General features: G+C 43.2%; 6 protein-coding genes across 6 annotated transcripts; 4 read left to right on the top strand and 2 right to left on the bottom strand.

Annotated features, from left to right (window-relative positions):
- Positions 1 to 933: 933 nt before the first annotated feature.
- Positions 934 to 2,419, top strand: O0I10_004443 (uncharacterized protein; the record flags this gene model as incomplete). Its single annotated transcript, XM_058484502.1, has 6 exons — positions 934 to 1,264; positions 1,325 to 1,631; positions 1,690 to 1,783; positions 1,840 to 1,950; positions 2,002 to 2,247; positions 2,315 to 2,419. 6 exons carry the CDS (start codon positions 934 to 936, stop codon positions 2,417 to 2,419), a joined length of 1,194 nt encoding a protein of 397 aa, XP_058344763.1.
- Positions 2,420 to 4,366: 1,947 nt separating this feature from the next.
- O0I10_004442 (uncharacterized protein) lies at positions 4,367 to 4,803 on the bottom strand (the record flags this gene model as incomplete). The annotated part of the gene is made up of 2 exons (XM_058484501.1): positions 4,367 to 4,566; positions 4,641 to 4,803. 2 exons carry the CDS (start codon positions 4,801 to 4,803, stop codon positions 4,367 to 4,369), a joined length of 363 nt encoding a protein of 120 aa, XP_058344762.1.
- A 540-nt stretch (positions 4,804 to 5,343) lies between these two features.
- On the top strand, positions 5,344 to 5,666 carry O0I10_004441 (uncharacterized protein; the record flags this gene model as incomplete). The annotated part of the gene is made up of 2 exons (XM_058484500.1): positions 5,344 to 5,488; positions 5,557 to 5,666. 2 exons carry the CDS (start codon positions 5,344 to 5,346, stop codon positions 5,664 to 5,666), a joined length of 255 nt encoding a protein of 84 aa, XP_058344761.1.
- A 477-nt stretch (positions 5,667 to 6,143) lies between these two features.
- O0I10_004440 (uncharacterized protein) lies at positions 6,144 to 9,125 on the bottom strand (the record flags this gene model as incomplete). The annotated part of the gene is made up of 8 exons (XM_058484499.1): positions 6,144 to 6,269; positions 6,331 to 7,398; positions 7,451 to 7,987; positions 8,042 to 8,122; positions 8,194 to 8,562; positions 8,639 to 8,863; positions 8,938 to 9,005; positions 9,068 to 9,125. The coding sequence occupies 8 exons, from the start codon at positions 9,123 to 9,125 to the stop codon at positions 6,144 to 6,146; spliced, it is 2,532 nt and encodes an 843-aa protein (XP_058344760.1).
- Positions 9,126 to 11,038: 1,913 nt separating this feature from the next.
- On the top strand, positions 11,039 to 11,311 carry O0I10_004439 (uncharacterized protein; the record flags this gene model as incomplete). Its single annotated transcript, XM_058484498.1, has 1 exon — positions 11,039 to 11,311. One exon carries the CDS (start codon positions 11,039 to 11,041, stop codon positions 11,309 to 11,311), a length of 273 nt encoding a protein of 90 aa, XP_058344759.1.
- Positions 11,312 to 11,830: 519 nt separating this feature from the next.
- O0I10_004438 (uncharacterized protein) lies at positions 11,831 to 14,737 on the top strand (the record flags this gene model as incomplete). The annotated part of the gene is made up of 3 exons (XM_058484497.1): positions 11,831 to 12,088; positions 12,154 to 12,444; positions 12,521 to 14,737. 3 exons carry the CDS (start codon positions 11,831 to 11,833, stop codon positions 14,735 to 14,737), a joined length of 2,766 nt encoding a protein of 921 aa, XP_058344758.1.
- Between the last annotated feature and the right edge of the window lie 521 nt (positions 14,738 to 15,258).

The following is a 15,258-nucleotide window of genomic DNA, read 5'->3' as shown; positions in this document are numbered from 1 at the left end:
ATGACTACCTGGTTTCAAGTATTGGAAGGAACCTGACAACGCACAACAGCATGGCTTGCTACATGATGAACCCCAAAATTTTCCTTATCTACATTGTCTGAATGTTTTTGAAGACACATTACTGTTCTGAAGCAAGCCAAGCATATCCCTTGGATATTAATTTCTTCATAAGCGTACAAAGAGATAGAGTCATTGATACTATGATATGCAATAAAACGGGAAAAGAATTGACTTGGCATTGTTACGCCACTCATTGTTGAGGTGAATGCGAATGGCTATGTGTAGTAAAAGACGAGGTTACAGCAAGTGGTATTGTTTTATTCTGAAGAAGAACAAGGAAACTAAGATTGGGTAGTAACCAAGGATATAACCATACACAAGCCTGAGTCTGGATGATGGGTACACGTGATCGCAGTATTCAAGGACACGAAAATTGTAACATAGAATACACACAGTGGATGTAAGTATTACTCCAAAGATAGTGGTAAGCCATTCAACGAAAAAGCGACGTTTACGAGCGAAGTGGGCATCCGGGCCCTAAGTTTTATAATAAAAAGAATGGATTGTCTAATCATGTTCGATTGCATGTCCGCGTCGTGATGCATTGTGCCATGAATAACGAGGTGTTTGAGCGTGTGTTGTGTTTTATCTCCATGGGAAACGATGCAAGACAAAGAAACGGTCATTGTTGGTAGATTGGATGGTGAAGGGAACAAAGAACTTGAAAGCTGTATAGATCCATGTGTCATTTTTGAGTGTAAGCGCTATAAGGGTGATGGGATGGGATATGATTTGCGTCTGCGCCACGTGATCGACATCAGCAGAGTGTGTGTTTTTTTCTCTCTCCTCAGCCAGCAGAATAAATTTCTAAGTGCGTGTTGGTTGCCAGTGCAGCTAGCTTTCAATTCCTAATACACGTTTCTTCCCTCTCCCATGTTCAACACAACACAACCCTCAACCGGTGGGTTCTCATTTGGAGCATCCAGCGCCTCTAAACCTGCCACATCGACCGGATTCTCCTTCGCAACTCCCACATCCACTGCCACATCCACCAATCCAACAGGTTCACTATTCGGAGGAAACGCGACATTGAATACAACAGCACCTTCAACTACCCCATTTGGTGGGTTCTCTTCACAACCTGCAGCTGGATCTACCACAACAACATCGAAATTCGGCTTTCCAAGCGCGTCCAATCAAGCAACAGGTCTATCAACCAACACTGGGTTTGGTCTCGGTGGTACAACTACCAGTTTGTTTTCAGGTAAAGAAGCATAGGCCTTGACGTGCCTGTATACTAGGTATTCACTCTTCTTCTTTATAGGTGCTGGTAACATCAATCAACAAAATCGTGATAAGCAAGTCTATCAACTACTCCTTCAAGCGGATGAAGAGGCACGGCGGCAGCAAGCGCTTGTGTTGACCAGTGAAGAGCAATACAAACCACAAAATGTATGGCAGGCATTAGCACTATTACGTTCCTGGTGGGATCCATCATCACCGTATTGCAAGTTCAAGTGCTACTTTTACAACCTCGTTCCTCCACAAGAAGTCCACTTGTATCAGAAACCCCAGAATCATGATAAAAAGGCATGGGATGAGGCACAAAAGAAAAATCCAGATCCATCAAGGTAAAAAAATCATGGGAAAAGATGATGGGCATGGGCTGATTGTTTGTTATTATGGAAGATTGGTACCTGCTCTTGCGGTTGGTTTTGATGATGTGAAGAAACGAATGGAGGCTCAGGAACGACAAGCAGGGGCACATTTAGCGACATTGAAGGTATGCTGAGACATATAAATGTGGTCAAGATGTTGGTGCTAATGGATCGAATATAGGAAATCCAAGACAAGATCAAAAAGTTAAAGGGTGCAGATGCACAATCGACTGCAAACAAGTTGGATGAGTACAAGCGGCGGCAAATGGATTTGACACAACGAGTAATAAAGGTATGTATATCTAAGGGTAGTGTAATCGATGATGACTCACTTATTGTGTAGATCCTGAAATATGCTCAAGTACTTCGCAACAAGGGTCTACCATTAACATCAGAAGAAGAAGCCATGCGGACATTGTTGGAAAATGTACAAGATCAGCTACTTCGATCAGAGCAGTTCCGTGGAAAATTATCGCAGCTATGGGCACAATTACAATTAATCAAGGAATCGGGTCGTAAATATGATACATCGGAGGACGCTAGGATGTGGAGTGGCATGAGTGAACAAGACATGGGTACCATTACCAAGGTCAGTGAATATAGGGTATAGGATGACAAGTGCTTGTATCTCATCGTTTCGTTATGACCCATTTTAGATTCTCGGCGAACAAACACACGGCATTGAACATACCATTGATATCCTGGAGCATGACCAAATGGATGTGGATAATATGCTCGCTCGTTACCGGGAAAAGCATTGAAGGATGGTAGCAGAGGTGTGATATCTACAGAATAAAAAAAGATGATGGCATACATTTGTTCCATGTTACCAGTTGCGAATAACGTATGATGGATGCTACGTAACCATCTTTTGCTTAATTGTCAAATGAACTTCTTGTCTGTGTGAACGTGGTACTTCAGTGAATTGTCGTCAACATTTTTTTCAACTCTTCTTTTTCAAAGGAACGCTCATAAGCATAATCGAACAATGTCTTATTTCGTGGAATTTGAGTAAAGCAAGTGATTCGTGATGATATGAAGCAGATGGGTGGCATTGTTTGATGATCATCGATACGTATTACGATCTTGTTTATCACAAATCGTGGTTCATGCAACAACGACAATCAATCATACCAAGGCACTTTGTGAAGGTGTCGCATCAATCTACCAGCTCATCACCATTCCCATTACTCTTTGGATATTGTTTGTGGTCACAGAAATACTCACACCCACGCATGCACATATAAATCATGGACGTTGTCGCCTACTACCATGCTCCCATACACCTCTTCTTTTTCTTCCATTATACCATTCTCTTTATTGCAAACATCTTCAAAACCCAAGTCGATGTGAGTATCATGATGGTCGATGGTTTTATTTTGTGAGCGATCCATGGACTCATTTGTGATAACCTTCAGCCTTTCATTGTTATCCTATTTTCATTATCATTGCTGTCATTGTGATATTTAGCTCTCTTATTAAAGTAAAGCCTGATCATCTTGATTAATGATGCACGTACTCACATTCCCTTTGATATAGCTCCCTACCATGATGCATGTGCAAAGCTGGATTAGGCGGCGTACCACAGCCCGCATGGCGTTGATATAACGGCTTCCGTGGTCATGGACTTGAACAGGTCGATTTTCAGCCTAGTTGACCAATCGCCTTCATACGGTCGGAAATTTGGTTGACCTTGAAGCATGGTGCTGGCAAGAAGCGCGTAGAAGTATCCTCAAACGAGTGGAAGCGTACAGGAGCTAGCTAAAGATCAAGATAAGACAAGAATGCAAGAACCTTCGAACAAATGCATGCATCCATTAGAAGCTCAATTGTACGTGCAAAGCAAATTTAAAGAAGTCTTTATTGACAATGTTGGATACTTGTATATGATAAAGAAGGGAAAGCAGCAGCACATTATAACAAAGGTGGTATTTACGCTGGTCTTACCTCACCACGTCCACACCTTGAGCACTCTCAAACGCACGCTGGATACCATGTTTAAAAATGAAGGTATGTATGATGAAGGAATCAAAGTTCAGCGAACTCATTCTTTTCCCTTTAATTAGAGCTCCTTCAAGAACATGGTAAAGGAAATTGATGCAGCCAAGTTCGAGACCCACGTTCGACGATCCTTGCCCACGCTTGAACATACAGAGCCACCCAGTGTAGAGCCATCGACCGCCGACTCATGTTGTTATCGCAGCCATAGTATGATTTTTTGAAAGGCCATATCCAAACAATGATGTATGTAGCCTCTGCCATTGTTCTCATCCTTTCATCCTATATGCCTATGATCATCCTTTTATATGCCTCTTTACATTTTGCACTTGTATGTATCAACTTTTATGATCAATACATGTAACAAAGTAATGGACAACAAAAGCGAACAAAAGCATTGATTCGAGTGAATAGATGATAGCTGATTGCCCAGCTGTACACTACCAACAATGGCCTCCACTACTACACTCGCCCCAACTTGCCGCATTCGATCCAGCATTGCCACAAGTTGTCACATGACCCTAATGCCGTTGCCTTAATCACTTTTATGGTCCCAAAGATGTTCCTTTATACATGATGTTGTGCATGGTACATCATCCCATCATTTACCATTCCCCTGGATATCCACGTCCCTCTCCAAGCCCACATGTGATCTTCAATGGAACCCACTCTATATTGATGATGTAAAATGTATCTTGGATGACTAGCGTCTATTTGCCCAATCTCTTTCTCAAAGCTCTTGTCCTCTTCCTCAGCTTCTTGTGCTTGTGCTTGTTCATTTTCAAACGTCTCTTTCTCAATATACTGGTCATTTGGAAGCCTTCTTCTACAGAGGGAGCGGGAGGTGCTGAAAATGGGCGCAAGTTTGACATGTATGCCGTGACCGAGTGAGAAGCGTGAACCTGAGGCACTGTAAATCATAAATAAATGCATATCAATATCATTCTCTCTACTCGTATCGTTGCGATAGCGTTGTTTACATACTGCGGGTGGTGAACATGAATGGCAAGCTGGGCTCCATGGGGATAGCGCTGTCAGCAGCAGTGGAGACGGTGGAGGCGTTACGTTTGACACATTGAACAGCTGTGCGTCGCATAATGGTGGAGGCGTTGGCCATGCATTGTAAGAATCCTCGAGCCGCCAACATGGTTGTACGTGTGTGGTCAGTTGTGTATAGGTGTGGGCGGGGAGAGAGAGTGGTGCTCAAACGATTGTTGTGCAGGCTTGAAAAAGAGTGACTGTGGCTGCTGCTGCTGACCTTTTGACACAAACACACGACTTTGACAGGTGGAATGATCCCAGGCACTAGTTTACATCCAAAGACAATTTATCTTCATCAGTGAACTTACCTAGTGAATTCAATTGATATAAATGCATTAAAGGATCATCCAATGTTGACCACGATGGGTATGTCACGTGATAATGTCCTTCCACAATATCCACTTCAACAACATCTACCTTCCTTTCACATGATCGATACCTTTTATTTCACAAGAGTCATAAAGAAGATTATATTACTAGTAAGTAACAATGGACCTTAGGGTAGTAAACACTTGGAATCCATGGAAACCATTGTTGTGTAGGATTCTCATTAACACCGCAGCCACAAAAATGTGGTTGGCTGGGAAAGGAACTTGATTGTTCAGGGCTCCCTCTGTTACTTTGCATACAACATACACACACCGACATGACCAACGGCTTCGATCGCGAGAGAATGTACACACAATCCAAGGGTTACGGCTTTTCGCCAGCCTTGCAACGTACTCGTCAACCTTTTAGAGCACGCAACATGCTCACTTTGCTTGGTCTTTTAACCTTCACTGGTGGTGTCTGTAAGTTCAACTATCCACCCATCGATGCGATCGTCAATGAGAAAACTCACCTTATTTCCTTATCAAAGACGCTTATTCCATGTTGGCTGTGAAGCAGGATGATTTCAGTGATGTACCCATGCCAAGTACTCTCCCTGGCGTTCATGATGTGACCCACGAGAACAAGGACAAGCAGTAAAATCATACCATAATGCAATCCAATCCTACGAGACTTTTATTCTGTAAATACAATTGCCTAGCTGATGGGCACTGCCAATGATATACATGAGAGCGATTGGGATTTGGTATCTGTGGATGGTTGGAATATGGCTCTTTTCTATGGAACAAAGATCACCTGAGCGGATTGAGAAATGCAATGAGCATGTTCTACAGCGTGATCGTAAGAAGGGGATGAGTCATTGTGTTTTCATACAAAGCCCAGTGTTCATTGCTTATAATGGTGGTTAAAAGAAGGTATTGGAAGATCTCTTGTGATAGTGTGCAACATTTGCCATGTGTGCTGGTGCTTTTGAGAACCCATCCGTCATTTCTTCTTCCACGTAGACAATCACGTTCATATCATACCACAAGCTACTTGCTCTTTATTTACTATTTATGCCATAACTTTATGACCCAATAGTGATGGATAAAAATATGGTATACGGATAGCTTTGATTTAAGGATGATCCACTCTGCTCCACCATTGAGGCTGTGCTGCTGCTGGAGGACGTGCCAATGCCGGTGGTCTTACATTTGACCTTTTGCGAAGACTTGATGGCTTCATGGGTCGTGTTTTTGTGGGCTATGTATATACATACGCATAAGCTAAGCGGGCATTTGAATGACTTTAGTCGACCACTTACATGATTTAAAGGAGGAGAACTGGTAGCTGCACGCTCGTCAAAAGCGTGATGATTTGAAGAAGACGTATGTAAACCCTGCCTCTTTTCAAACCATGGAGCAGGAGGAGAAGGCTTGTTACTACTACTACTACTACTACTACTACTACTACTCAACTGGGTGGTTATGTTGGCCCTAAAGGATAAACGACTGGAGACCGAATTTTGAAGCGCATTGATCCAAGTCTTGTTGTTGTATCTCCGAATGGTATTATTAGCCGAGGACGACGACGACGATGATGCTGATGATGATGAAGATAAAGATTCGGATGTGGATGGCAAAGGGGCGACTGGACTCTTGTACGTGGATGATGGAACAAAGCGGTCATCAAGGGATCGTGTAGGTTCAGGTACAATGCGTCGAGTCGTCGTCGTCGTCGTATGATCTGTTGGCGATGTCAATGATGTTTCTCCCAAAGATGAACGATCGATCATTTCCTTGTTGAATGATTCCCAAAACCCACGTGTGCCACTATGGCCACTTCTCGACTCACCATGAGCACTGGTATTATTACTCTTCTTATGAGCACCGTTACGAATAGCATTTCTCAATCGATCTCTTTGATGCTGTTGCTGCCATCTTGATAATATATGTGCTGAAGAAGAGGCTCCCGCATTTAATCTCGGAGAGGTGTGCTTGGGTGATATTGGGCTGTCATCGTCATCATCCGTATAGGGCGAAGGTGGTGGGATATCAACAACGATGGAGGAAAATGAGACCCGTTTCCTAGCTTTACTTTCAGCTGTTTCAAGGCTGCTGGTATCTTCTTCTTCATCATCATCTCGAGAAAGAGGAGAGGCTTTCCGCGTCAATTGTGGCTCGTAAACAGGAAGCGGGTTGGGATACGGCAATGTTGTACTTGGACAAGATGATGATGATGACGCATCCTTTGGAATAGGTGGCATAGCTTTGCGTGCAATTCGATTATGCTCAGCTCTCCTTGTTGAACATTTCCATTGGTGTGATGAAGGCGTATTATTCTCATTGTTGGAAACGGTAATACGCTGCTGCTGTTGTTGTTGAATAGGGACCTATGTAAGCACTTAGTTTGTAGGACAATAATATAAATCATCAAAGACTAACCTTAGCTCGAGTGATTTGTGGTAATGGCTTTGGTTCACGCTGAGCAGCAGTGTCCCTGAACCGAGGATTTGGAGAAGAAGGTTGCTGTTGTTGTTGTTGTTCTTTTGGCGTAGGTGGCGAAAACAATTGAGAAAGAGCGCTGCTGCCTTTGGTCAATGATGTCTTTCGTTCTCGAGATACACTTAATGATGCCTCTGATAAAGGTGCTGTTGTAAAAGTGCGTGTTTTGTTGGGTGAGCTCAATCCAGTAGCTGTGTCGAATTTCCTCGTCAAGCCTTTGACACCAATAAATGCCTCACTCAAGGCTCTCGGCTTTGATTTTGTTGTACCCGAAATACTATTTGCGGATGTATTGGTTGACCAAGATGTCTGTATATGCGAAAGTGACACCCGTTTGCTCGGCTTGGATTCAGGTAACGTGTTCTGCGTATTACTGAGAGTGGCACTTTTACTTGCGGATGGATTTGGTGGAGATGGCGTGGATCGTAAGCCGCGGCGTATCTCTGAATAAAGAGGGTTTTCATTGTCGGTTTGTCTCTATTACAGGATATTAGCCATCTACAGCTATTCTTCCGTTTCAATGCTTCTTACCATATTCTCCATCTTGGTAAACTTAGTATCAATACGAAGAGGCTTTGGACCTTCTTGTTTGCGAGGACGAACGTCTTTTCTCTAGTGCATAGGAAATACTGACGTGGATCAATCTCACATGATCGCTTTCTAGTAAATGAAGAGTATCATACCTTAATGGGCGAATCTTTCATAATAGACTTGTCGGTGCTGCCGAGCTTTGCTGAATCTTCGTTTGTGTCACAATCATCAATTTCTGGTAAACGGCTCTCAATCATCGCATCCTCGCGAGTTCTTTGATTCTCATTGTGTTCTGGATCGATCTTTTGTTGTTGCGAATCGACTTGAATGCTGCTGTTACATGGCGTACAAGGATCCTCTTGATTGATGATATCGCTCTTAGTAAGCTGTTCCTGTGTCACCTGGATACGATCGGATGCAATTGAATCAGTGGTGGACCTGATATCGACTCCATTGTCGCCATGTTCTTTTTGTGGTTCACAATCAATTGGATCGGTGCAAGTTGAAGAACCAGATGATTCCTAAAAGATGGGATTTAGCAGCCTATCTCCATGCAAATAGAACCCATCACCACGTGCACGTCGCTAGGCAACTTACTTCTTGAATTGGGGATATTGTACTAATATCATCAGATTCAGTGGAACAATCAGAAAAGGATGTTTCAGGATGAGTAGTGGTGATGTTGGATGTGGTTGCACCAGCAAAAGACCTCCTCCGGTTCCTGGTCGGCTTTGGTACCACAACAGGCTGTTGCATTGCTGAGCTGGATGTCATCGTGGATACCCGACGTGCCTCGCGTGCTTTCTTTAGTTCATCCAATTCCTATCATCCGCATAATACCACGGCCGTGTTAGCAATTCCCCCCAAGATACACGGTTCTCTACTTGTCATCTTGCCTTTTCAAGTATCCGTAACGCGGCAACATCCATGTAGTTTTGAATAGCTGCTTTATCCCAACTTGTGTCTATAAAGAAGAACGTTTAGCCTGTTACTCTCGAGATAACGAGATCTGTATGTTGTAAACACCTTTGGGGGATGCTGGGTTGTGTAATGCAGGGCGCTGTTGCATGTCAATGCTGGCCATGCTGAATTGTCACTGGTAATGGGAAGTTTTGAGTACACTACAAGGCATGTCGTCAACCACAGCGAACTTACCTTGTAAAATGCGCTGTATGTGAGAGATAGTTGAAAGCAACAAGTACAATAACAATGCAAGTCGTTTTGGAGTGTTGGTTGGAGCATGGAAAAACAATGACCATAAATGGATTGTGCATGTGATCCCCTTGAAATTCTGGAAGCCATTCATGACACGTCGTCCTCTCCTTTTGCTTTGCAGTAGTATGATCAATTGGATGCATATCCATATAGAAGGTATCCAATACGCAAGGGTGTCAATGATATCGATCAATGGGGTATCACCATAACAACAACTCAAGAAGAAGTTTCGGAGTAACAACCAGCTCATCGAAATCTTGCATGAATCAATGACAAACGACGTACACGTGATTATAGAAGAGATTTCAATTGAATGAAGAAAGCATCTTGTATATACAAATGATGCCTCAATCACCCGTATGCAAGGGAATCATCAATAACTTGAAAACGCCCTTCATCATTGCAAGTTACTAGCTTCACGAGCGATGTGGATCGATGGCGATTTTGCGAGCTCACTCACCCTTTACTTTCTACCATATATCATGTTATCCCTACACACTCACATGCCATCTTGAAATACTCGATCTATTCGATCCATTGAACAAAGATGCATAGCGCGGTCCAGCCATCAAGTATCATAGAATGTAAATTCTCAGCTTCAAATTATACCTCAAATGTGCACATCAAATGATGTCTCCGAATGAACCATTGTATGCCAGAAGGCACCGATCCCACACCTCGTAAAACCAAGTGGTTACCCAAAGGCATATTTACACCTGGGAAGCTGTAAAAATAAACCCAATTGCGTCATATAGCTATAATCATGCTTCGCGTTTCATTAAAAGTATAGCCTGAGTTGACTACAAACAATGAGCATGAGCGGATTAAGGTTTTATTTTTTGTACATGTGGAAGAACAACATCATCGTTTATCGGTGTTCGTGTGCGTTATCTACTTCATGACTATTAGGGTTGTGGTTTCATAAGGTAAGCACTCGAATTGCATGATGGATGGCATGTACAACGCTATTCAGGTTCGTATGACCACGTGCCGCTGTCCATGGATCGGTTCCTGGTTAACAAACAATTACTATTCAGAAGGTCTTTCCTTGTATGTTCACGACAAAGAGACGCGTTTTACCTTTACCAAGACCTATTGGGTTGCCAGCAAGGCGTCAAGTAAAGTTTGACTATATTCGTTGTGGTTTGCCGTAATGGGTCTAGTTATCTTTGTCGATGAACAATCGCGTGATAATCCAAGGACGTCGCCTCCTCGTTGTTGGGTACTATCATAAGGTTTGATGCTGAAAACAAAAATGCATTATGTACGTGCTTGACAGATGGTATCTTTCACATCCTAATCTCTCGTGGCCAACCCTTATGACCAATGTGATTTGAAACTATCAGGTACTTACTGTTGAGAAAGTTTTATTATTAGCATGGATGAAGATCGTAGTGGCTGCCAATTGTACAATGATGGGACACCGATACCTTTATTCACAGCGTCGGCATTATTTAATGATCTATATTTAACATCGGGTTCGTTGACCGGGAACAAACAAAGTTGCACCAACAAGGTAATACAAAAAGTTTTCATACAACAGGAATCGGTGTGCCAAGAAGTGTATTTTGTCATCTTGGAACCTGACGTGGCTCAGAGTAGCAGCATCGTCACATCCGAGAAGTATCTTTACGAATCACCTGTCTCCGACAACAACAACAAATGCAGCAGCAGAATCATTGTGTATATAAGGGGTCGATGCTGGTGCTGGTGGATGGACAATCAATCAATCAATCAATCAACCGGTGATCTATAACAAACACAACAACAACAAGCAAGAAAATGAAGTCTGCCTTTTCCATTGTCCTCTTTTCTTTGGTCATCCTCGCCCTTGGTCTTGTGCAGCAGGCCGCTGCTTATCCCCCTGGTCGTGATTTCTGTAACTGCCACTGTTACCTCGGCAAGCAAGAAGGCCTTAGACGTTGTCAACAATACAACAGCCCCGAAATTTGTGACAAGCGATTCCAACACATCCCTCAGGAATGCGGCAGCAACTGCAGTGATGAAACTTGTGGCATTGATAACTTTGGAGGCTATAACCGCTATCATGATTGAAATGAGGCAGGTGGTAACCACCATGTTGCCACCAGTTTTAGTGTAGCTTTTATCGCCTTGTGCGGTATTTATTTAGCAATGTATTAGCCAGCATATCCAATTTGATTCAATACCATGGGCTACATTAGCATCTTGTATACAATAGATCCCACGTATAAAAGTGTTTGAGAGTAAACCTTGTTTATTTCAAAAGTGATGAGGACAACGTTGTAGAAGAGAATCACATGCAATGAGATTCTGAAGGCATCCAGTAATCTTATATAAAGTAGAAAGGAGGGGATCTACATATATGCAAACCGGATGTGATACCGAGGATTAACCCCTTGCATGTAAACTAGTGTGGATCCTGATTCATTCCAACCAATTGGTTGGTGCCAATTGACTCAGTTTGCACAACCCAAATGCAAGTTCTCGGCCTGTCTAATCAAATCCCGTCCTCTTTATTCCTCCTCTCTCGTCTCCCTTTCAACCCCACGTATCTATATTTATATCTTGGAAGCGTATACATGAATCCCAAGCATGACCTTGTTGGCAGATTGGTATAATCTGCTACGTCAACACTGGCTAATCGTCCGAGATGACTCGAGCGTCCAGACATTGAAAACGATCGTGGCGGGAGTTGCTGGTGCACTTTATGCGTCCTTGTTGGTGGCAAATGGTTATTACTTTCCTCTCTTTATCGTCCTCGGCTTTGCATTAGGTGCCGTCTTCTTCTCCAATCAACAACAAGAACGCTTCAACAACTTGACTTTTGAAACACGTCCCCTCATAGGCAAGGTACAGTCATTTTAATGGGTAGCTTTTGACAAAAAACAACATGTATCACTTATGCAGCGTTTTAGGATGGGGAACAAGCTATAACAACAACAACAAACGACAACGACACGTTACGATTGTTTTATCCACCCTTGACAACTGCCGTGGACAAGTTGATCACGTACTTTTGCCGCGACTTTGTATTAACGTGGTGGACACCATTGAATCCACAGCATGATCCAGAGTTTGAGCGATCCGTCAAATCAACATTGAATGGTGCTGTGCAAAGGGTTGAAAAGCTACTTCTCAAGCAAGAAAGGAATGACATTGTCATGGCAACGCTCTATGGAATAGCCAATGTTCTCATTATTCATATGGTAAGGTTGGAAATTGGTGGATGAGAAATAAGGAACATGTGTAACTCACACGCCGTATGTCTGTGGAACCAATTAGCGTGAATGCAGGAACCTTGAAAGCTCGGGCATGTCGCTTGAAGGATATACGGCGTTGAATTCGCAATCACCTTTTGCACAATTACTCTCTCATCATGAACAACATCAACAAATGCGTGGATTGAGTACGACCATGTTGAAACGCATGCTGCCGACCAACGACACTGATTCGGTTGTACTCATGAGTCTATTTCGTGAACTACTGGCCAGCCACTTATTCGACAATATCCTCGACACCTTGAGCGATCCAGATTTCATCAATTATTACATTGTCGATTATCTTTCTGGTGATCGTGGTAATGATGCAGCAGGTCAATCTGAAGCGGATGAGAATGGAGAAGGTATTCGTAGTGTGGTGGAACGTGCTGCTGAAAGCTTGATGGCTGCTGGATTGGATCATGAAGAAGGATCTCGAGAACAACCTACCACCACCAATAATGGTACCATTCATCAAGAAGAGTCACCCATGGTCGATAGCCCAAGGACCTCCATGACATTATCACAACCTCGCTCATCATCCGAGATTCATCCATCTGCATCCGCTCCCGATTTGTCTGTGCCACCACCACAATCTCAAACAACCAATGACACTTTGCCATCCATTCCAGAAGATTCTTCTCGTAATCATCATCCTACTGCAATCAACAACAACAACGCGTCGAAAAAGAAGACATCATCTCCACGACCTTCTTATGATGCTGCACCCATGATTTATGAACCAGGCACAGTCCATTTCAGCGTCATGGATATTTCAACACCTAGTGGAAATGAGCCAACACCTGATAAGAACAAGCTCATGTTTATTGTACAAATTGAACGACCTGCCACAGCAGAAGATCATCAAGCTGGATCAGAAGGAGGTGGCTATGTGATTACTCGTACCTATGCCGACTTTGAAGTATTCCATGCAATCATCAGTGCTCGACATACCAAACGTGTGGCACGGGCCAATTTACGTCTTCCGTTGGATCCCATTTATCGATCATGGCTCAAGTTGGGTGCAAATGGCAATGGTGGAGGAAACAATGGAGGCCCCACAATGCATGATCCTGATAGTATAAGCCGAGCCTTGGAAGCTTATTTGCACACGGTGGTACAAGACAATGAAATGGGACGTGACAATATCATCCTCGCCTTTTTGAGAAAAGAACGTAGACAAGGTCCTGATGGTGGTGATCCTGCAGTCGACATTTCTTTTGCGGATGAATATATGGACGAGATTGGATCGTATGCAGCGTTATCAGCAGCAGCTGGACAACCACCAGGTGCAACAACAACAACCAATACCCTGAATGGCGCTCAAAGCAGTGTAGGCAAGGCCTTTTCAATGTTGGCACGTGCACCATCCTTGGCTGTGAAAAGTGTTAGCCGTACCATGAGTGAGACATGGGACGAAACTGGAATGACAACAGCATCCTCTTCACCAGGACCAGAGCCATCAAGACGTTGGTTTGGAAGAAAAACAGCACGTGAAGGATCCATTTGCAGTACTGTAAGCTCCATTGAGGATGAATCTCTTACATCACCACGTCAACAACAACAACAACATACCAGCATTACACCACCATCAAGTTTTTCTGAAAAGGAAGAGGATGAGTACATTATTGAAGAAGGAGAAGAAGAATTGGATGAGGATGAACAAAGACGAAGGCGGAGGCTACAGGTTGTGGATGAACAAGAGAATCCTCCACCTCCACCCAAGGATGAGCCGCATCAAATCAAGAGCAAGCCGTTATCACCTATGGAGATTGAGCTATTGATTGAGACGACGTTTGCATTGGTGGTTGAAATCTTTGACTTGACTACGGCCAACAATCGAGCTTGGATGCGAAGGACGCTATTGAATGTCTTGCGAGAAATTGTACGACGATCTTATACGGAGATCATTGCTCAACATTATACCACGTATATGCAAGATTACATGTCGCCTGAAGCACTGGTTCATCTATGTGAGAAGGTGATGGAAAAGTTTTGGCCTAATGGACGTTATGGAGATCCTAGTCCACCACGTACGGAGGAGCAAAAGGAAGCAAGCCGTCAAGAAGCACGTACCTTGCTGATGACAGCGGCTGTCCCTTCAGGTGTGCGTCAGCTCATTGGTGATCAAAACTGCAGCGCAGCCATGGATCGGTTATGGAAACGATGCCAAAATCAGGAACTCAATCGTGTACTCATGCTTCAGTTATTGGAGCGTTTGATGCGTCCCATTTTCGGTTGATCCATTAGATAAGAAAAAAATGCATTCTCCCCGTTTCTCTCTCTTCCCTCTCACACACACACGCACATCCACCCATCGACACATACATACACGCTCATTACTATATATACATAGCTACTCTTGTTCTGACTTCTTAATGTATAAAAGATTCATTACCTTTTGATTTCTCGTTGAATGGCTTACCATTACCTTGGTGTGTTTTTGGATATTGGGTGACAATGATATTGACGACTGCTGACGGATACGAGTACGAATGATGCCTGGAGGACGACGACAAGGATGGTGACAATGTAGCAAGATGAAATAAAGCATTGTTTATTTATAACACGCTTGGACTTTGCTAGCTTGTGTATTATTACTACATTACTATTGCTTCGAAGATGGAATAATAAAGGTGGTCCGGTTATCGGTCATGCAAGAAGTATATGACTTTTGTGATAACATACAATAAGGAGGTGTGGGATGACCTTGATAAGAGAAAAAGAGAAGTGATCCCTCAGGATGAGTGATCTTTCATTGAA

This window comes from Lichtheimia ornata (assembly GCF_029851405.1).
Source record: "Lichtheimia ornata isolate CBS 291.66 chromosome Unknown scaffold00016, whole genome shotgun sequence".
NCBI classification, from domain to species: domain Eukaryota; kingdom Fungi; phylum Mucoromycota; class Mucoromycetes; order Mucorales; family Lichtheimiaceae; genus Lichtheimia; species Lichtheimia ornata.
Note: the sequence above shows the minus strand (reverse complement) of the source record. Positions and strands in the feature narration are given on the sequence as shown.